A 23,819-nucleotide genomic window follows, 5' to 3' on the forward strand; every position below is an offset into this window, starting at 1 on the left:
AGACCCCCATTTAACCCCTATAGACCCCCATTTCCCCCTATAGACCCCCATTTACTCCCTATAGACCCACATTTACCCCCATAGACCCCCATATAAACCCTATAGACCCACATTTACCCCCATAGACCCCCATATAAGCCCTATAGACCCCCATTTCCCCCCCATAGCCCCCCATTTCCGTCTATAGCCCCCCGTTTCCCCCCATAGACCCTTATTTCACCCTATAGACCCCCATTTCCCCTCTATAGACCCTCATTTGCCCCCCCATAGCCCCCCATTTTCCCTTATAGACCCCCATTTCCCCCTATAGACCCCCATTTCCCCCCATAGACCCCCATTACCCCCTATAGACCCCCATTTCCCCCTATAGACCCCCATTTACACCCTATAGACCCCCATTTCCCCCCCATAGACCCCCCATTTAACCCCCATAGACCCCCATATAAACCCTATAGACCCCCATTTCCCCTCTATAGACTCCCATTTCCCCCATAGACCCTCGTTTGCCCCCTACAGGACCTTATTTCCCCCCTATAGACCCCCATTTCTCCCCTATAGACCCCTATTTCCCTCTATAGCCCCCATTTCCCCCATAGACTCCCATTTCCCCCCTATAGACCCATATTTGCCCCCATAGGTCTCCATTTCCTTCTTAGAGACCCCCATTTCCCCCCCATAGCCCCCCATTTCCCTCTATAGCCCCTATTTACTCCCTATAGACCCCTATTTCCCCTCTATAGACCCCCATTTTCCCCTTACAGACCCATATTTTCTGCTATAGACCCCCATATCACCCCTATAGACCCCCATATCACCCCCATAGACCCCCATATCACCCCCATAGACCCCCATATCCCCCACAGACCCCCATTTGTGCCCTACAGAACCTTATTTCCTCCCTATAGGCCCCCATTTCCCCCCTATAGACCCATATTTACCCCCATAGACCCCCATTTGCCCCCTACAGAACCTTATTTCCCCCTATAGGCCCCCATTTCCCCCTTTTAGACCCCTATTTACCCCCCATAGACCCCCATTTCTCCTCTATAGGTCTCCATTTCCCCCCTATAGACCCCCATTTCCCTCCTATAGCTCCTCATTTCCCCCCTATAGACTCTTATTTCCCCCCTATAGCCCCCCATTTCCCCCCTATAGCCCCCCATTTCCCCCCATAACCCCCCATTTCCCCCCTATAGCCCCCCATTTCCCTCCTATAGCCCCCCATTTCCCCCCTATAGCCCCCCATTTCCCCCCTATAGCCCCCCATTTCCCCCCTATAGCCCCCCCATTTCCCTCCTATAGCTCCTCATTTCCCCCCTATAGACTCTTATTTCCCCCCTATGGCCTCCCATTTCCCCCTATAGCCCCCCATTTCCCCCTATACATCCCCATATCCCCCTACACACCCCCATTTCCCCCCCCTAGCCCCCCATTTCCCCCTATAAACCCCCATTTGCCCCCTATAGACCCTTATTTCCCCCTATACACCCCCCATTTCCCCCCATAACCCCCCCCATTCCCCCCCCATTGCCCCCTCCTTCCCCCCTTAGGATGCTTAATACCCCCCCCCCCCCCATTTACCCCCTGGGGGGGCAAATCCTGACCCCCCTCCCCCCATTTACCCCCTGGGGGGGCAAATCCTGACCCCCCTCCCCCCATTTACCCCCTGGGAGGGCAAATCCTGACCCCCCCATCCCCCATTTACCCCCTGGGGGGGCAAATCCTGACTCCCCATCCCCCCATTTACCCCCTGGGGGGGCAAATCCTGACCCCCCCCCCTTTGCAGCTCCGGTTGAACAGCATCAAGAAGCTCTCGACCATTGCCTTGGCCCTGGGGGTCGAACGCACCCGCAGCGAGCTCCTGCCCTTCCTTACTGGTAAGGGGGGGGGGAATTGCCCCATGGGGGGTGTATTTGCCCCATGGGGGGGGAATTTGCCCCCAAAGAGGGGGTATTTGCCCCCCTGGGGGGGTATTTGCCCCCATGGGGGGGGGAATTGAACCAAGGGGGGGGGTATTTGCCCCCATGGGGGGGTATTTGCCCCCATAGGGGGGGAATTTGCCCCCAAAGGGGAGGGTATTTGCCCTCCAAGGGGGGGTATTTGCCCCCATAGGGGGGGAATTTGCCCCCAAAGGGGAGGGTATTTGCCCCCCAAGGGGGGGTATTTGCCCCCAAAGGGGGGGAATTTGCCCCCAAAGGGGAGGGTATTTGCCCCCCAAGGGGGGGTATTTGCCCCCATAGGGGGAGAATTTGCCCCCAAAGAGGGGGTATTTGCCCCCAAAGAGGGGGAATTTGCCCCCATGGGGGGGGATTTGCCCCCAAGGGGGGGGTATTTGCCCCATGGGGGGGAGTATTTGCCCCCATGGGGGGGGATTTGCCCCCAAGGGGGGGGTATTTGCCCCATGGGGGGGAGTATTTGCCCCATGGGGGGGGAATTGAACCAAGGGGGGGGTATTTGCCCCCATAGGGGGGGAATTTGCCCCCAAAGGGGGGGGTATTTGCCCCAAGGGGGGGGGGTAACAAGGGGGGGGTCCTAGGTGCTCCTATGGGGGCGCAAAAGCTGCCCTGTTGTAGGCTAAGGGGGGGGGGGGAAGGGGAGGGGCTTAAGGGGTGGGAGGGGCTTAAGGGGTGGGAGGGGGTTAAGGGGTGGGAGGGGCTTAAGGTAGTGGGAGGAGCTTAAGGGAGGGGAGGGGGCTTAAGGGATTGGAGGTCCTTAAAGGGGGTAGGAGGGGCTTAAGGGGGTGGGAGGTGTTTAAGGGGTGGGAGGGGCTTGGGAGGGGAGGGGCTTAAGGGGTTTGGGGCGGGTTAAGTGGGTGGGAGGGGTTTATGGGTGGGAGGAGCTTAAGGGAGGGGAGGGGGCTTAAGGGATTGGAGGTCCTTAAAGGGGGTAGGAGGGGCTTAAGGGGGTGGGAGGGGTTTAAGGGGTGGGAGGGGCTTGGGAGGGGAGGGGCTTAAGGGGTTTGGGGCGGGTTAAGTGGGTGGGAGGGGTTTATGGGGGGGAGGAGCTTAAGGGAGGGGAGGGGGCTTAAGGGATTGGAGGTCCTTAAAGGGGGTAGGAGGGGCTTAAGGGGGTGGGAGGAGCTTAAGGGGTGGGAGGGGCTTAGGTGATAGGAGGGCCTGAAGTGGTGGGAGGGGCTTAAGGGGTGGGCGGGGCTTAAGCGGAGGGGTTTAAGGGAAGGGAGGGGCTTATGGGAGTGGGTGGAGCTTATTGGATGGGATGGCTTTAGGAGGGATGGGAGGAGCTTGAGGGGTGGGCGGGGCTTAAGGGCATGGGGTGAGTTTAAGGAATGGGAGGAGCTTAAAGGATGGGAGGAGCCAAAGGAATAGGAAGGGTTCTGGGGGGTTCAAAGCCTGCACCCATGGGTGCTGGGTGCCTCTTCCCCCCCCCCAGACACCATCTACGATGAGGACGAGGTGCTGCTGGCGCTGGCCGAGCAGTTGGGCACCTTCACCGCGCTCGTCGGGGGGCCCGAATACGTGCATTGCCTGCTGGTAGGGCCCCAGCACCCATGGGTGCTATTGAGGTGGGGTGGGTGCCATTGGGATGCATTGGGTGCCATTATGATGGGTGGGTGCCATTGGGTTGGGTTGGGTGCCATTGGGATGCATTGGGTGCCATTGGGTTGGGTGCCATTGGGATGCATTGGGTGCCATTGCGTTGGATGCCATTGGGTTGGGTCAAGTGCCATTGGGTTGGGTCGGGTGCCGTTGGGTTGGGTTGGGTGCCATTGGGTTGGGTTGGGTGCCATTGGGATGGGTTGGGTGCCCTTGGGTTGGGTCGGGTGCCGTTGGGTTGGGTCGGGTGCCATTGGGATGGGTTGGGTGCCATTATGATGGGTGGGTGCCATTGGGTTGGGTTGGGTGCCATTGGGGTGGGTTGGGTGCCATTGGGATGCATTGTGTGCCATTGGGATGCATTGGGTGCCATTGCGTTGGGTACCGTTGTGTTGGGTTGGGTGCCATTGGGGTGGGTTGGGTGCCGTTGGGTTGGATGCCATTAGGTTGAGTGCCATTGGGATGCATTGGGTGCCATTGGGGTGGGTGCCGTTGTGTTGGGTTGGGTGCCATTGGGGTGCTGTGGGTGCCGTCGGGTTGGGTGCCCTTAGGTTGGGTGCCATTGGGGTGCCATTGGGTGCCATTGGGTTGGGTGGTATTGGGTTGGGATGGGTGCCGTTGGGTTGGGTCCTATAGGGGTGGGTTGGGTGCCATTGGGACAGGTTGGGTGCCGTTGGGTTGGGTTGGGTGCCATTGGGTTGGGTGCCTTTGGGTTGGGTTGGTTGGCCATTGGAATGGGTTGGGTGCCATTGGGATGGGTTGTGTGCCATTGGGATGGGTTGGTTGACCATTGAATAGGTTGGTTGGCATTGGGATGGGTTGGTTGGCATTGGGATGGGTTGCTTGACCATTGGGATGGGTTGGTTGACCATTGGGATGGGTTGGGTTCCATTGGGATGGGTTGCTTGGCCATTGGGATGGGTTGCTTGGCCATTGGGATGGGTTGCTTGGCCATTGGGATGGGTTGGTTGACCATTGGGATGGGTTGGGTGCCATTGGGATGTGTTGGGTACCATTGGGATGTGTTGGGTGCCATTGGGATGGGTTGGGTGCTGTTTGGTTGGGTGCCGTTGGGATGGGTTGGTTGGCATTGGGATGGGTTGGGTGCCATTGGGATGGGTTTGTTGACCATTGGGATGGGTTGGTTGGCCATTGGGATGGGTTGGGTGCCTTTGGGATGGGTTGGGTGCCTTTGGGTTGGGTTCGTTGGCCATTGGGATGGCTTAGGTGCCGTTGAGCCCCCTTGAGTCCCATTGGATCCCCGTTGGGCCTCATTGGATCCCCATTGTGTGTCGTCATCCCCCTTCCTTGTGCTTTCAGCCCCCTCTGGAGAGCCTGGCCACGGTGGAGGAGACGGTGGTGCGGGACAAGGCGGTGGAGTCGCTGCGGGCCGTGTCCCACGAGCACGCCCCCCCCGACTTGGAGGGCCACTTCGTGCCCTTGGTCAAGCGCTTGGCGGGGGGCGACTGGTTCACGTCGCGCACCTCGGCCTGCGGGCTCTTCAGCGTCTGCTACCCCCGCGTCTCCAGCCCCGTCAAGGCCGAGCTGAGGCAGTGAGTGCCGTGGGGGGGGGTTTGAAAGGCATCTATGGCATCCCATAGGCTTTAGGTTGGGCTGTTGGGGTGTTAGGGGGTCAATGGGAGTCTCTAGGGCGGCCTCGACCCAACCGTGGTGGTCCCATCGCATCGTACGTGGTCCTCAAGAGCATCTATGGCATCCCATGGTCTTATGTTGTCATCTTAGATGGTCCTCAAGGGCATCTATGGCATCCCATAGGCTTTAGGTTGGGCCGTTGGGGTGTTAGGGGGTCAATGGGAGCCTCTAGGGCGGCCTCGACCCAACCGTGGTGGTCCCATCGCCTCGTAGATGGCCTTCAAGGGTGTCTATGGTACCCCATGGTCTTCATGTTGACCCTATAACCCATTATGGGGTCCATAGGTTGGTCAGTGGGAGCCTATAGGGTGTCCTCGACCCAACTGTGGTGGTCCCAACCCATCTTAGGTGGTCCTCAAGGGCATCTATGGCATCCCATAGGCTTTAGGTTGGGCCGTTGGGGTGTTAGGGGGTCAATGGGAGTCTCTAGGGCGGCCTCAACCCAACCATGGTGGTCCCATCGCATCATACGTGGTCCTCAAGGGCATCTAGATGGCCTTCCAAGGTTGGTGTCTATGGTCGACCCAACCCCATCAAGGGTCTGACATCATGTTGACCCTATAACCCATTATGGGGTCCATAGGTTGGTCAGTGGGAGCCTATAGGGTGTCCTCGACCCAACCATGGTGGTCCCATCGCATCGTACGTGGTCCTCAAGGCCATCTATGGCACCCCATAGTCTTCAGGTTGGGCCGTTGGGGTGTTAGGGGGTCAATGGGAGCCTCTAGGGCGGCCTCGACCCAACCGTGGTGGTCCCATCGCATCGTAGATGGCCTTCAAGGGTGTCTATGGTACCCCCATGGTCTTCATGTTGACCCTATAACCCATTATATGGTCCATAGGTTGGTCAGTGGGAGCCTATAGGGTGTCCTCGACCCAACCGTGGTGGTCCCAACCCATCTTAGATGGTCCTCAAGGGCATCTGTGACATCCCATAGTCTTCAGATTGAACCTATAACCCGTTATGGGGTCCATAGGTTGGTCAGTGGGAGCCTATAGGGTGTCCTCGACCCAACCATGGTGGTCCCATCGCATCGTACATGGTCCTCAAGGGCATCTATGGCACCCCATAGGCTTTAGGTTGGGCCGTTGGGGTGTTAGGGGGTCAATGGGAGCCTCTAGGGTGTCCTCGACCCAAACGTGGTGGTCCCATCGCATCGTAGATGGCCTTCAAGGGTGTCTATGGTACCCCATGGTCTTCATGTTGACCCTATAACCCATTATGGAGTCCATAGGTTGGTCAATGGGAGCCTCTAGGGTGGCCTCGACCCAACTGTGGTGGTCCCAAGCCATCTTAGATGGTCCTCAAGGGCATCTGTGACATCCCATAGTCTTCAGATTGAACCTATAACCCATTATGGGGTCCATAGGTTGGTCAGTGGGAGCCTATAGGGTGGCCTCGACCCAACTGTGGTGGTCCCATCGCATCGTACGTGGTCCTCAAGGCCATCTATGGCATCCCATAGGCTTTAGGTTGGGCCGTTGGGGTGTTAGGGGGTCAATGGGAGCCTCTAGGGTGTCCTCGACCCAAACGTGGTGGTCCCATCGCATCGTAGATGGCCTTCAAGGGTGTCTATGGTACCCCATGGTCTTCATGTTGACCCTATAACCCATTATATGGTCCATAGGTTGGTCAGTGGGAGCCTATAGGGTGTCCTCGACCCAACCATGGTGGTCCCATCGCATCGTACGTGGTCCTCAAGGCCATCTATGACATCCCATAGAACCTATAACCCTTCAGGTTGGGCCGTTGGGGTGTTAGGGGTCAATGTCTTCAGGAGCCATTGGGGTGTTAGGGGGTCAATGGGAGCCTCTAGGGTGGCCTCGACCCAACCATGGTGGTCCCAACCCATCTTAGATGGTTCTCAAGGGTGTCTATGGTACCCCATCCCATCCTTTCCCATCCCTTTTATCCCATCCCTTTTATCCCATCCCTTCTCTCCCGTCCTATCCTTTCCCATCCCATTCCTTCTCTCCCATCCCATCCCTTCTTTATCCCATCCCTTCATCCCATATCCCATTATCCCATTACCCCGTTATCCCATTATCCCGTTACCCCGTTATGCCGTTACCCCGTTATCTCATATCCCATTATCCCATTACCCTGTCATCCCATTATCCCCTTACCCCGTTACCCTGTTATCCCATATCCCATTACCCCGTTATCCCATATCCCGTTATCCCATATCCCGTTACCCCGTTATCCCATTATCCCGTTACCCTGTTACCTGTTACCCCGTTATCCCATATCCCCTTATCCCATTACCCTGTCATCCCATACCTTGTTACCCCGTTATCCCGTATCCCATTACCCCATACCCCGTTATCCCATATCCCATTATCCCATTACCCCGTTACCCCATATCCCATTACCCCATTGCCCCGTTATCCCATTATCCCGTTACCCTGTTACCCCGTTATCCCATATCCCGTTACCCCGTTACCCCGTTATCCCATTATCCCATATCCCGTTACCCCGTTATCCCATTATCCCGTTACCCCGTTATCTCATATCCCATTATCCCATTACCCTGTCATCCCATATCCCGTTACCCCATATCCCATACCCCGTTATCCCGTTACCCCGTTATCCCATACCCCGTTATCCCGTTACCCCGTTATCCCATACCCCGTTATCCCGTTACCCCATATCCCGTTACCCCATATCCCGTTACCCCATTATCCCATTATCCCGTTATCCCGTTATGTCGTTACCCCGTTATCCCATTACCCCATATCCCGTTACCCGTTACCCCGTTAACCGTTATCCCATACCCCGTTACCCCATATCCCGTTACCCGTTACCCCAATCCCATTCCCGTTACCCCAATCCCATTCCCGTTACCCCAATCCCATTATCCCGTTACCCCGTTCCCCCAATCCCATTCCCGTTACCCCAATCCCATTATCCCGTTACCCCGTTCCCCCAATCCCATTCCCGTTATCCCGTTCCCCCAATCCCATTATCCCGTTACCCCGTTCCCCCAATCCCATTCCCGTTATCCCATTCCCCCAATCCCATTCCCGTTACCCCATTATCCCGTTATCCCGTTATCCCGTTACCCCAATCCCATTCCCATTATCCCGTTCCCCCAATCCCATTCCCGTTACCCCGTTCCCCCAATCCCATTCCCGGTCCCGCAGGTACTTCCGCACGCTGTGCTCCGACGACACGCCCATGGTGCGCCGCGCCGCCGCTTCCAAGCTTGGGGAATTCGCCAAGGTCCTGGAGCTCGAGCACGTCAAGAGCGAGATCATTCCCATGTTCTCCAGCCTGGCCTCCGACGAGCAGGTCCCGTTATTCCCCATGGAATTCTCGTCATTCCCTATGGGATTCCCATTGGTCCCTATGGGATTCCCGTTATTCCCTATGGGATTCCCATTATTCCCTATGGAATTCCCATCATTCCCTATGGGATTCCCGTTATTCCCCATGGAATTCCCATCATTCCCTATGGGATTCCCATCATTCCCTATGGGATTCCCATCATTCCCTATGGGATTCCCATTATTCCCTATGGAATTCCCATTGGTCCCTATTGAATTCCCGTTATTCCCTATGGGATTCCCATTGTTCCCTATGGAATTCCCATTATTCCCTATGGGATCCCCATTATTCCCCATGGAATTCCCGTTATTCACTATTGAATTCCCGTCATTCCCATGGGATTCCCATTGGTCCCTATGGGATTCCCATCATTCCCGATGAAATTCCCGTTATTCCCTATGGGATTCCCATTGGTCCCTATGGGATTCCCGTTATTCCCCATGGGATTCCCATTATTCCCTATGGAATTCCCATCATTCCCGATGGGATTCCCATCGTTCCCGATGGGATTCCCATTGTTCCCCATGGGATTCCCATTATTCCCCATGGGATCCCCATTATTCCCCATGGAATTCCCATTTTTCACTATTGAATTCCCGTCATTCCCTATGGGATTCCCATTGGTCCCTACGGAATTCCCGTTATTCCCTATGGAATTCCCATCATTCCCGATGGAATTCCTGTTATTCCCTATGGGATTCCCATTGGTCCCTATGGAATTCCCATTATTCCCTATTGAATTCCCATTATTCCCTATGGGATCCCCGTTATTCCCCATGGAATTCCCATTGGTCCCTATGGGATTCCCATTATTCACTATTGAATTCCCATCGTTCCCTATGGAATTCCCATTGGTCCCTATGGGATTCCCATTATTCACTATTGAATTCCCATCATTCCCTATGGGATTCCCATTGGTCCCTATGGAATTCCCGTTATTCCCTATGGGATTCCCATCATTCCCTATGGGATTCCCGTTATTCCCCATGGAATTGCCATTATTCACTATTGAATTCCCATCATTCCCTATGGGATTCCCATTGGTCCTTATGGAATTCCCGTTATTCCCTATTGAATTCCCGTTATTCCCTATGGGATCCCCGTTATTCCCCATGGAATTCCCATTATTCACTATTGAATTCCCATCATTCCCTATGGGATTCCCATTGGTCCCTATGGAATTCCCGTTATTCCCTATGGGATTCCCATTGGTCCCTATGGAATTCCCGTTATTCCCTATGGGATTCCCATTATTCACTATTGAATTCCCGTCATTCCCTATGGGATTCCCATTGGTCCCTATGGGATTCCCATTATTCACTATTGAATTCTCGTCATTCCCGATGGAATTCCCATTATTCCCCATGGGATTCCCATTATTCCCTATGGGATTCCCATCATTTCCTGTAGAATTCCCATCATTCCCCATGACATTCCCATCATTCCCTATGGGATTCCCATTGTTCCCTATGGAATTCCCATTATTCACTGTTGAATTCTCGTCATTCCCTATGGGATTCCCATTGGTCCCTATGGAATTCCCATTGGTCCCTATTGAATTCCCGTTATTCCCTATGGGATCCCCATTATTCCCCATGGAATTTCCATTATTCACTATTGAATTCCTGTCATTCCCTATGGAATTCCCATTGGTGCCTATGGAATTCAGGTTATTCGCTATTGAATTCCCGTTATTCCCATGGGATTCCCATTATTCACTATTGAATTCCCATCATTCCCTATGGAATTCCCATTGGTGCCTATGGAATTCCCATTATTCGCTATTGAATTCCCGTCATTCCCATGGGATTCCCATTGGTGCCTATGGAATACCTTATGCAATCCCCATCAATCCCTATGGGACCATTCCTTATGTGATTCCCTGTGGCATTCCCTATGGCATCATTCTCTATGTGGTTCCCTATGTGTCCCTGTGGGATTCCCAATGTGATTCCCAATGGATCCCTGTGTGATTCCCCATGTGGTTCTCTGTGGGATTCCCTATGGGACCATTCCCAATGGATCCCTATGGGATTCCTTCTATGATTCTCTATGGGATTCCCTATGGGACCATTCCCAATGGATCCCTATGTGATTCCCAATGGATCCCTATACGATTCCCTAGGTGATTCCCTATTTATCCTTATATGATTCCCAGTGGATCCCTATGGGATTCCTTATGGGACCATTCCCTATGTGATTCCCTATGTATCCCTATGTGATTCCCAGTGATGGATCCCTATGGGATTCCCTCTATGATTCCCTATGGGATTCCGTATGGGACCATGCCGTATTTGAGTCCCTCTGTATCCCTATGTGTTTCCCAATGGATTCCTATGGGATTCCCTATGGGACCGTTCCCTATGTGATTCCCTATGTGTTTCCCAATGGATCCCTATGTGATTCTCTATGGGATTCCCTATGGAACCATTCCCTGTGGGACCGTTCCCTATGTGATTCCCTATGGGACCATTCCCTATGTGTTTCCCAATGGATCCCTCTGTGTTTCCCAATGCATCCCTATGTGTTTCCCAAAGGATCCCTATGTGTTTCCCAAAGGATCCCTATGGGATTTCCTATGGATCCCTATGGATCATTCCCAATGGATCCCAATGGATCATTCCCAATGGATCATTCCCAATGGAGCGATCCCAATGGATCATTCCCAATGGATCCCTATGTGTTTCCCAATGGATCATTCCCAATGCATCCCTATGGGACCCTTCCCGATGCATCCCAATGGATCGATCCCAATGCAGCCCAATGGATCGATCCCAATGCATCCCAATGGATCATTCCCAATGCATCCCAATGGACCGATCCAAATGGATCCCAATGGATCGATCCCAATGCATCCCAATGGATCGATCCCAATGGATCCCAATGGATCCCAATGGATGTTTCCCACAGGACTCGGTGCGGCTGCTGGCGGTGGAGGCGTGCGTGAGGACCGCGCAGCTGCTGCCGCAGGGCCCTCCCTATGGGACCCTTCCCGATGCATCCCAATGGAGCGATCCCAACGGATCCCAATGGATCCCAATGGATGGATCCCAATGGATGGATCCCAATGGATGGATCCCAATGCATCCCAATGGATCGATCCCAATGGATGGATCCCAATGGATCCCAATGGATCCCAACGGATCGATCCCAATGGAGTGATCCCAATGGATCGATCCCAATGGATCGATCCCAATGGATCGATCCCAATGGATTGATCCCAATTCAGCCCAATGGATCGATCGCAATGCATCCCAATGCATCCCAATGCATCGATCCCAATGGAGTGATCCCAATGGGTCCCAATGGAGCGATCCCAATGGAGCAATCCCAGTGGATCCCAATGGATCGATCCCAATGCATCCCAATGCATCCCAATGGATCGATCCCAATGCATCCCAATGCATCCCAATGGATCGTTCCCAATGCATCCCAATGCATCCCAATGGATCGATCCCAATGCATCCCAATGCATCCCAATGCATCGATCCCAATGGAGTGATCCCAATGGGTCCCAATGGAGCGATCCCAATGGAGCAATCCCAGTGGATCCCAATGGATCGATCCCAATGCATCCCAATGCATCCCAATGGATCGATCCCAATGGATCCCAATGGCTCGATCCCAATGGCTCGATCCCAATGGATCCCAATGGCTCGATCCCAATGGATCCCAATGCATCCCAATGGATCGATCCCAATGCATCCCAATGGATCGATCCCAATGGATCCCAATGGATCGATCCCAATGCATCCCAATGGATCGATCCCAATGGATCGATCCCAATGCATCCCAATGCATCCCAATGGATCGATCCCAATGGGTCCCAATGGATCCTAATTGATCCCAATGGATCGATCCCAATGGATCGATCCCAATGGGTCCCAATGGATCGATCCCAATGGATCCCAATGGATGGATCCCAATGGATCCCAATGGATGGATCCCAATGGATGGATCCCAATGTGATTCCCCCATGCAGGACTCGGTGCGGTTGCTGGCGGTGGAGGCGTGCGTGAGCATCGCGCAGCTGCTGCCGCAGGGCCCTCCCTATGGGACCCTTCCCGATGCATCCCAATGGAGCGATCCCGATGGATCCCAATGGATCGATCCCAATGCATCCCAATGGATCGATCCTAATGGATCCCAATGGATCGATCCCAATGCAGCCCAATGGATCGATCCCAATGGATCGATCCCAATGGATGGATCCCAATGGATCCCAATGCATCCCAATGGATCGATCCCAATGGATCCCAATGGATGGATCCCAATGGATGTTCTCCATAGGACTCGGTGCGGCTGCTGGCGGTGGAGGCGTGCGTGAGCATCGCGCAGCTGCTGCCGCAGGGCCCTCCCTATGGGACCCTTCCCGATGCATCCCAATGGAGCGATCCCAATGCATCCCAATGGATCGATCCCGATGGATCCCAATGGATCGATCCCAATGGATCGATCCCAATGGATCCCAATGGATCCCAATGGATCCCAATGGATCGATCCCAATGGATCCCAATGGATCCCAATGTGATTCCCATAGGACTCGGTGCGGCTGCTGGCGGTGGAGGCGTGCGTGAGCATCGCGCAGCTGCTGCCGCAGGGCCCTCCCTATGGGACCCTTCCCAATGCATCCCAATGGATCGATCCCAATGCATCCCAATGGATGGATCCCAATGGATCCCAATGGATTGATCCCAATGCCTCCCAATGGATCGATCCTAATGGATCCCAATGGATCGATCCCAATGCAGCCCAATGGATCGATCCCAATGGATCGATCCCAATGGATGGATCCCAATGCATCCCAATGCATCCCAATGGATCGATCCCAATGGGTCCCAATGGATCGATCCCAATGGATCCCAATGGATGGATCCCAATGGATGTTCTCCATAGGACTCGGTGCGGCTGCTGGCGGTGGAGGCGTGCGTGAGCATCGCGCAGCTGCTGCCGCAGGGCCCTCCCTATGGGACCCTTCCCAATGCATCCCAATGGAGCGATCCCAGTGGATCCCAATGGATGGATCCCAATGGATCCCAATGGATCGATCCCAATGGATCGATCCCAATGCATCCCAATGCATCCCAATGGATCGATCCCAATGCATCCCAATGGATCGATCCCAATGGGTCCCAATGGATCCCAATGGATCGATCCCAATGGGTCCCAATGGATCGATCCCAATGGATGGATCCCAATGGATCGATCCCAATGGATGGATCCCAATGGATGTTCTCCACAGGACTCGGTGCGGCTGCTGGCGGTGGAGGCGTGCGTGAGCATCGCGCAGCTGCTGCCGCAGGGCCCTCCCTATGGGACCCTTCCCAATGCATCCCAATGGAGCGATCCCAATGGATCCCAATGGATTGATCCCAATGCATCCCAATGGAGCGATCCCAGTGGATCCCAATGGATTGATCCCAATGGATTGATCCCAATGGATGTTTCCCCCCATGCAGGACTCGGTGCGGCTGCTGGCGGTGGAGGCGTGCGTGAGCATCGCGCAGCTGCTGCCGCAGGGCCCTCCCTATGGGACCCTTCCCAATGCATCCCAATGGAGCGATCCCAATGGATCCCAATGGATTGATCCCAATGCATCCCAATGGAGCGATCCCAGTGGATCCCAATGGATTGATCCCAATGGATTGATCCCAATGGATGTTTCCCCCCATGCAGGACTCGGTGCGGCTGCTGGCGGTGGAGGCGTGCGTGAGCATCGCGCAGCTGCTGCCGCAGGGCCCTCCCTATGGGACCCTTCCCAATGCATCCCAATGGAGCGATCCCAATGGGTCCCAATGGATCGACCCCAATGCATCCCAATGGATGGATCCCAATGGATCCCAATGGATGGATCCCAATGGATGGATCCCAATGTGATTCCCCCCATGCAGGACTCGGTGCGGCTGCTGGCGGTGGAGGCGTGCGTGAGCATCGCGCAGCTGCTGCCGCAGGGCCCTCCCTATGGGACCCTTCCCAATGCATCCCAATGGATCGATCCCAATGCATCCCAATGGATCATTCCCAATGCATCCCAATGGAGCGATCCCAGTGCATCCCAATGGATCCCAATGGATCGATCCCAGTGGATCCCAATGGATCGATCCCAATGGATCCCAATGGATCTATGCCAATGGATCCCAGTGGATCAATCCCAATGGATCGATCCCAATGGATCGATCCCAATGGATCCCAATGGATTGATCCCAGTGGATCCCAATGGATCCCAATGAATCGATCGCAATGGATGGATCCCAATGGATCCCAATGGATCGATCCCAATGGATCCTAATGCATCCTAATGGATCGATCCCAATGGATCCCAATGGATCATTCTCAATGGATCCCAATGGATCGATCCCAATGCATCCCAATGGATCAATCCCAGTGCATCCCAATGGATCGATCCCAATGCATCCTAATGGATCGATCCCAATGCAGCCCAATGGATCGATCCCAATGGATCCCAATGGATCCCAATGGATCGATCCCAATGGATGGATCCCAATGGATGTTCTCCACAGGACTCGGTGCGGCTGCTGGCGGTGGAGGCGTGCGTGAGCATCGCGCAGCTGCTGCCGCAGGGCCCTCCCTATGGGACCCTTCCCGATGCATCCCCATGGAGCGATCCCAATGGATCCCAATGGATCGATCCCAATGGATCCCAATGTCATTCCCACAGGACTCGGTGCGGCTGCTGGCGGTGGAGGCGTGCGTGAGCATCGCGCAGCTGCTGCCGCAGGAGGAGCTGGAGGCGCTGGTGCTGCCCACGCTGCGGCAGGCGGCCGAGGACAAGTCCTGGCGGGTGCGGTACATGGTGGCCGACAAGTTCACCGAGGTCAGTGACGTCAGCGGTGACGTCATCAGCCGCGTCATCAACCGCGTCATCAACCGCGTCATCAATGGGGGGGAATGGGAGCGTCAATGGGGTCATCAATGGGGTCATCAATGGAGTCATCAATGGGGAGCAATGGGAGCATCAATGGGGTCATCGGGGGGAGCAATGGTGTCATCAATGGGGAGCAATGGGGTCATCAATGGGGAGCAATGGGGTCATCAATGGGGTCATCGGGGGGAGCAATGGGGTCATCAATGGGGAGCAATGGGAGCATCAATGGGGTCATTGGGGGGAGCAATGGGGTCATTAATGGGGAGCAATGGGGTCATCAATGCGGTCATCAATGGGGAGCAATGGGAGCATCAATGGGGAGCAATGGGAGCGTCAATGGGGTCATCAGTGGGGAGCAATGGGGTCATCAATGGGGTCATCAATTGGGAGCAATGGGAGCATCAATGGGGTCATCAGTGGGGAGCAATGGGGTCATCAATGGGGTCATCAGTGGGGAGCAATGGGGTCATCAATGGGGAGCAATGGGGTAACACAAGGGGGGAATGGGAGCATCAATGGGGAGCAATGGGGTAACATGGGGGGGAATGGAAGAACATCAATGGGGCTCAATGGGGCAGCAATGGGAACATCAATGGGGCTCAATGGGAACATCAATGGGGCTCAATGGGAACATCAGTGGGGCTCAATGGGAACATCAATGGGGCTCAGTGGGGCAGCAATGGGAACATCAATGGGGCTCAATGGGAACATCAGTGGGGCTCAATGGGAACATCAATGGGGCTCAATGGGGCTCAATGGGAACATCAATGGGGCTCAATGGGGCAGCAATGGGAACATCAATGGGGCTCAATGGGAACATCAATGGGGCTCAATGGGGCAGCAATGGGAACATCAATGGGGCTCAATGGGAACATCAATGGGGCAGCAATGGGAACATCAATGGGGCTCAGTGGGGCAGCAATGGGAACATCAATGGGGCTCAATGGGAACATCAATGGGGCTCAATGGGGCAGCAATGGGAGCATCAATGGGGCTCAATGGGAACATCAATGGGGCTCAATGGGGCAGCAATGGGAGCATCAATGGGGCTCAATGGGAACATCAATGGGGCTCAATGGGAACATCAATGGGGCTCAATGGGGCTCAATGGGAACATCAATGGGGCTCAATGGGAACATCAATGGGGCTCAATGGGAACATCAGTGGGGCTCAGTGGGGCAGCAATGGGAACATCAATGGGGCTCAATGGGAACATCAGTGGGGCAGCAATGGGAACATCAATGGGGCTCAGTGGGGCAGCAATGGCAGCATCAATGGGGCTCAATGGGAACATCAATGGGGCTCAATGGGAACATCAATGGGGCTCAATGGGAACATCAATGGGGCTCAGTGGGGCAGCAATGGGAACATCAATGGGGCTCAATGGGAACATCAGTGGGGCTCAATGGGGCAGCAATGGGAACATCAGTGGGGCAGCAATGGGAACATCAATGGGGCTCAGTGGGGCAGCAATGGGAACATCAATGGGGCTCAATGGGGCAGCAATGGGAACATCAGTGGGGCTCAATGGGAACATCAGTGGGGCAGCAATGGGAACATCAATGGGGCTCAATGGGGCAGCAATGGGAACATCAGTGGGGCTCAATGGGAACATCAGTGGGGCAGCAATGGGAACATCAATGGGGCTCAATGGGAACATCAGTGGGGCTCAATGGGAACATCAGTGGGGCTCAGTGGGGCAGCAATGGGAACATCAATGGGGCTCAATGGGAACATCAATGGGGCTCAATGGGAACATCAATGGGGCTCAATGGGGCAGCAATGGGAACATCAATGGGGCTCAATGGGAACATCAATGGGGCTCAGTGGGGCAGCAATGGCAGCATCAATGGGGCACTCTGGGGCTCTACCTCTCTCCAGTGCTCCCCTACCTGCTCCCATTGGATGCCCCCTTTGGGTGTGGGTCCCGTGCCCCACATCTATGGGGCAGGAGCCATTGAAGCCCCTTCCTGCCCCATAGCTCCAGCGCGCCGTGGGGCCGGAGATCACCAAGAGCGACCTGGTCGGGGCCTTCCAGAGCCTCATGAAGGACTGCGAGGCCGAGGTGCGGGCGGCTGCGTCCCATAAGGTCAAAGGTGAGCCCCATAGCGACCCATAGCGACCCATAGAGAGCCCATAGAGAGCCATAGAGACTGATAGAGACCCATAGAGACCCATAGATAGCCCATAGGGACCCATAGAGAGCCATAGAGACCCATAGAGAGCCCACAGGGACCCATAGAGGCCACATAGAGAACCCATAGAGAACCCATAGCGACCCATAGAGACCCATAGGGACCCATAGAGACCCATAGAGAACCCATAGAGAACCCATAGCGGCCCATAGAGACCCATAGAGACCCCATGGGGACCCATAGAGATCCCATAGAGACCACATAGAGACTCATAGGGACCCACAGAGACCCATAGAGACCCATAGGGACCCATAGAGACCCCATAGAGACCCCGTAGAGAACCTGTAGAGACCCCATAGCGACCCATAGGGACCCATAGAGATCCCATAGAGCCCCCATAGGGACCCATAGAGACCCATAGAGACCCATAGAGACCCATAGGGACCCATAGAGACCCCATAGAGACCCCGTAGAGAACCTGTAGAGACCCCATAGCGACCCATAGGGACCCATAGAGACCCCATAGAAACCCATAGAGAACCCATAGGGACCCATAGAGATCATAGAGACCCCATAGATATCCCATAGGGACCCACAGGGACCCATAGAGACCAACAGAGACCCATAGAGAACCCATAGGGACCCATAGAGACCACACAGAGACCTGTAGGGACCCATAGAAACCCCATAGAGACCCCATAGAAACCCATAGCCCATAGGGACCTATAGTGACCCATAGAGACCACATAGTGACCCACAGGGACCCATAGAGACCAATAGAGACCCACAGAGACCCATAGAGACCAATGGAGAACCCATAGAAACCCCATAGGGACCCACAGAGACCCATAGAGACCAATGGAGAACCCATAGAAACCCCATAGGGACCCACAGAGACCCATAGAGACCAATAGAGAACCCATAGAGAACCCATAGCGACCCACAGAGACCCCATAGGGACCCATAGAGACCCATAGGGACCCATAGAGACCCCACAGAGACCCATAGAGACCCATAGAGACCCCATAGAGACCCCATAGAGACCCATAGAGACCCCATAGAGACCCCATAGAGACCCATAGAGACCCCATAGAGACCCCATAGAGACCCATAGAGACCCATAGAAACCCCATAGAGACCCCATAGAGCCCCATAGAGACCCATAGAGACCCCATAGAGACCCCATAGAGACCCATAGAGACCCCATAGAGACCCCATAGAGACCCATAGAGACCCCATAGAGACCCATAGAGACCCCATAGAGACCCATAGAGACCCATAGAGACCCATACAGACCCCATAGAGACCCCATAGAGACCCATAGAGACCCCATAGAGACCCATAGAGCCCCATAGGGAGCCCACGGAAGGCCCTTCCTGCCCCATAGCCGCCCCACATGTCCTCGTCCCTGCAGAGTTCTGCGAGAACCTGGCCCCCGACTGCCGCGAGGCCGTGATCATGGGGCAGATCCTGCCCTGCATCAAGGTAAAGCGCCCTATGGGGCACCCCATAGCGCCCCATAGCGCCCTATGGGGCACCCTATGGGGCACCCTATGGGACATGCTATGGGGCAGCCTTTGGGGGGGGGAAGGATGGGATGGGGACCCTCTAGGGCACTTGGGGGCTTGGAGGGTGCTGGGATGTGATGGGGTGCTATGGGGTGTCCTCGCACCCATGGGTGCCCCATTGATGCTGCCCCACTGATGATGCCCCGTTGATGATAACCCATTGATGCCTCGTTGATGCCCCATTGCCACCCCATTGCCACCCCATTGATTCCCCACTGCTGCCCCACTGCTGCCCCACTGCTGCCCCACTGCTGCCCCATTGATTCCCCATTGATTCCCCATTGCCACCCCATTGATTCCCCATTGCTGCCCCATTGATTCCCCATTGATTCCCCATTGATTCCCCATTGATTCCCCACTGCTGCCCCATTGATTCCCCATTGCCACCCCATTGATTCCCCACTGCTGCCCCATTGATTCCCTACTGCTGCCCCATTGATTCCCCATTGATTCCCCATTGATTCCCCATTGCTGCCCCATTGCCTCCCCATTGCTGCCCCATTGCTGCCCCACTGCTGCCCCATTGATTCCCCATTGATTCCCCATTGATTCCCCATTGATTCCCCATTGATTCCCCACTGCCACCCCATTGCTGCCCCATTGATTCCCCATTGATTCCCTATTGCCACCCCATTGCTGCCCCACTGCTGCCCCATTGATTCCCCATTGATTCCCCATTGATTCCCCATTGATTCCCCATTGCCACCCCATTGCTGCCCCATTGATTCCCCATTGATTCCCCACTGCTGCCCCACTGCTGCCCCATTGATTCCCCACTGCTGCCCCACTGCTGCCCCATTGATTCCTTATTGATTCCCCATTGCTGCCCCATTGATTCCCCATTGCTGCCCCATTGCCACCCCATTGATTCCCCACTGCCACCCCATTGATTCCCCATTGATTCCCCATTGATTCCCCATTGCCACCCCATTGATTCCCCACTGCTGCCCCACTGCTGCCCCATTGATTCCCCATTGATTCCCCATTGATTCCCCACTGCCACCCCATTGCTGCCCCATTGATTCCCCATTGATTCCCTACTGCTGCCCCATTGATTCCCCATTGCCACCCCACTGCTGCCCCATTGATTCCCCATTGATTCCCCACTGCTGCCCCATTGATTCCCCATTGATTCCCCATTGATTCCCCCCTGCTGCCCCACTGCCGCCCCATTGATTCCCCATTGATTCCCCACTGCTGCCCCATTGATTCCCCATTGATTCCCCATTGATTCCCCATTGCTGCCCCATTGATTCCCCACTGCTGCCCCATTGATTCCCCATTGATTCCCCATTGCTGCCCCATTGATTCCCCATTGCCACCCCATTGATTCCCCATTGATTCCCCACTGCTGCCCCATTGATTCCCCACTGCTGCCCCATTGATTCCCCATTGATTCCCCATTGCTGCCCCATTGCTGCCCCATTGATTCCCCATTGATTCCCCACTGCTGCCCCATTGATTCCCCATTGCCACCCCACTGCTGCCCCATTGATTCCCCATTGCCACCCCACTGCTGCCCCATTGCTGCCCCATTGATTCCCCATTGATTCCCCACTGCTGCCCCATTGATTCCCCATTGATTCCCCATTGATTCCCCATTGATTCCCCATTGCTGCCCCATTGATTCCCCATTGATTCCCCATTGATTCCCCATTGATTCCCCACTGCCACCCCATTGCTGCCCCATTGATTCCCCATTGATTCCCCACTGCTGCCCCATTGATTCCCCATTGATTCCCCACTGCTGCCCCATTGATTCCCCACTGCTGCCCCATTGATTCCCCATTGATTCCCCACTGCTGCCCCATTGATTCCCCATTGATTCCCCATTGCCACCCCACTGCTGCCCCATTGATTCCCCATTGATTCCCCATTGATTCCCTATTGCCACCCCATTGCTGCCCCACTGCTGCCCCATTGATTCCCCATTGATTCCCCATTGCTGCCCCATTGATTCCCCATTGATTCCCCACTGCTGCCCCATTGATTCCCCACTGCTGCCCCACTGCTGCCCCATTGATTCCCCATTGATTCCCCATTGATTCCCCATTGATTCCCCATTGATTCCCCATTGATTCCCCATTGATTCCCCATTGATTCCCCATTGATTCCCCATTGCTGCCCCATTGATTCCCCATTGATTCCCCCCTGCTGCCCCATTGATTCCCCATTGATTCCCCATTGATTCCCCACTGCTGCCCCACTGCTGCCCCATTGATTCCCTACTGCTGCCCCATTGATTCCCCATTGATTCCCCATTGATTCCCCACTGCTGCCCCATTGATTCCCCATTGCTGCCCCATTGATTCCCCATTGATTCCCCCCTGCTGCCCCATTGCTGTCCCACTGCTGCCCCATTGATTCCCCATTGATTCCCCCCTGCTGCCCCATTGATTCCCCATTGATTCCCCATTGATTCCCCACTGCTGCCCCACTGCTGCCCCATTGATTCCCTACTGCTGCCCCATTGATTCCCCATTGATTCCCCATTGATTCCCCACTGCTGCCCCATTGCTGCCCCATTGCTGCCCCACTGCTGCCCCATTGATTCCCCATTGATTCCCCATTGATTCCCCATTGATTCCCCACTGCTGCCCCATTGATTCCCCATTGATTCCCCATTGATTCCCCATTGATTCCCCATTGATTCCCCACTGCTGCCCCATTGATTCCCCACTGCCGCCCCCCAGGAGCTGGTGTCGGACGCCAACCAGCACGTGAAGTCTGCGCTCGCCTCGGTCATCATGGGCCTCTCGCCCATCCTGGGCAAGGACAACACCGTGGAGCATCTCCTGCCCCTCTTCCTGGCCCAGCTCAAGGACGAGGTGGGGCCTCTGGGGGGGCTATGGGGCGCTATGGGGCGCTATGGGGCGCTATGGGGCGCTATGGGGCGCTACGGGGGGGTCAATGGGGGGGCTATGGGGCAGTGGGGGGGTCAATGGGGCAGTGGAGGGGTCAATGGGGTGGCTATGGGGCGCTATGGGGGGCTCAATGGGGGCGCTATGGGGCAGTGGGGGGGTCAATGGGGAATCAATGGGGCAGCAGTAGGGAATCAATGGGGCATCATAGGGGGTGGCTATGGGGCAGTGGGGGGGTCAATGGGGTGGCTGTGGGGTGGCTATGGGGCAGTAGGGGGGTCAATGGGGGGGCTATGGGGCAGTGGGGGGTCAATGGGGTGGCTGTGGGGTGGCTATGGGGCAGTGGGGGGGTCAATGGGGGGGCTATGGGGTGGCTATGGGGCAGTGGAGGGGTCAATGGGGGGTCAATGGGATGGCTATGGGGCAGTGGGGGGTCTATGGGGCAGTGGGGGGGTCTATGGGGCAGTGGGGGGGCAGTGGGGGGTCAATGGGGTGGCTGTGGGGTGGCTATGGGGCAGTGGGGGGGCTATGGGGCAGTGGGGGTCAATGGGGTGGCTATGGGGCAGTGGGGGGGGCAGTGGGGTGGCTATGGGGCAGTGGGGGGGGTCAATGGGGGGGCTATGGGGTGGCTATGGGGTGGCTATGGGGCAGTGGGGGGGTCAGTGGGGGCGCTATGGGGCGCTATGGGGCTCTATGGGGCGCTATGGGGGGGGTCAATGGGGGGGCTATGGGGTGGCTATGGGGTGGCTATGGGGCAGTGGGGGGGGCAATGGGGGGTCAGTGGGGTGGCTATGGGGCAGTGGGTCAGCTATGGGGTGGCTATGGGGCAGTGGGGGGCAGTGGGGGGGTCAATGGGGGGCTATGGGGTGGCTATGGGGCAGTGGGGGGCAATGGGGGGTTAGTGGGGTGGCTATGGGGCACTGGGGGGTGTCAATGGGGGGGTCAATGGGGTGGCTATGGGGCGCTATAGGGCGCTATGGGGGGGGTAAATGGGGGGGCAGTGGGGGGGTCAATGGGGGGGCTATGGGGTGGTTATGGGGCAGTGGGGGGGGGTCAGTGGGGCAGTGGGGGGGTCAATGGGGGGGTCAATGGGGTGGCTATGGGGCAATGGGAGGCAGTGGGGGGGTCAATGGGGTGGCTGTGGGGTGGCTATGGGGCAGTGGGGGGGCTATGGGGTGGCTATGGGGCACTGGGGGGCAATGGGTCAGTGGGGTGGCTATGGGGCAGTGGGGGGGCAGTGGGTCAGCTATGGGGCAGTGGGGCATCAATGGGGGGGCTATGGGGCAGTGAGGTGGCTATGGGGCAGTGGGGGTCAATGGGGGCACTATGGGGTGCTATGGGTCAGTGGGGGGGGCAGTGGGGGGGCTGTGGGGCAGTGGGGGTCAATGGGGGGGCAGTGGGGTGGCTATGGGGTGGCTATGGGGCAGTGGGGGGGTCAATGGGGTGGCTATGGGGCAGTGGGGGGGGCAGTGGGGTGGCTAATGGGGGGCAGTGGGGGGGTCAATGGGGTGGCTGTGGGGTGGCTATGGGGCAGTGGGGGGGCAGTGGGGGGGAATGGGGGGGTCAATGGTGGGGCTATGGGGCAGTGGGAGGGCAGTGGGGGGGTCAATGGGGGGGCTATGGGGCAGTGAGGGCAATGGGGGGCAATGGGGTTAATGGGGGGGCAATGGGGGGCAATGGGAGGCAATGGGGGGGGAATGGACCCCTTTGGGGAGCAATGGGGGGCAGTGGGGGGGCATTGGGTCCACAGCGACCCATAGGGACCCATTGGGTGCCCATTAGGACACTTTAAGCCCCCTTTAACCCCCTTCCAGGACCCTTTAAACCCCCTTTA

The 23,819-nt window shown here is 56.1% G+C and overlaps 1 protein-coding gene across 1 annotated transcript; it reads left to right on the plus strand.

Annotated features, from left to right (window-relative positions):
- Positions 1–1,673: 1,673 nt before the first annotated feature.
- PPP2R1A (protein phosphatase 2 scaffold subunit Aalpha) lies at positions 1,674–21,969 on the plus strand (the record flags this gene model as incomplete). Its single annotated transcript, XM_062607737.1, has 8 exons — positions 1,674–1,877; positions 3,391–3,491; positions 4,875–5,107; positions 8,352–8,499; positions 15,215–15,370; positions 17,403–17,517; positions 18,971–19,041; positions 21,818–21,969. Coding segments are annotated over 8 exons (1,180 nt in total), but the record flags the coding sequence as incomplete, so codon positions are not given.
- Between the last annotated feature and the right edge of the window lie 1,850 nt (positions 21,970–23,819).

This window comes from Pezoporus occidentalis, unplaced genomic scaffold, assembly GCF_034315485.1.
Source record: "Pezoporus occidentalis ecotype Australia unplaced genomic scaffold, CSIRO_AGI_Poc_V1 ctg1240, whole genome shotgun sequence".
Classification (NCBI taxonomy): domain Eukaryota; kingdom Metazoa; phylum Chordata; class Aves; order Psittaciformes; family Psittacidae; genus Pezoporus; species Pezoporus occidentalis.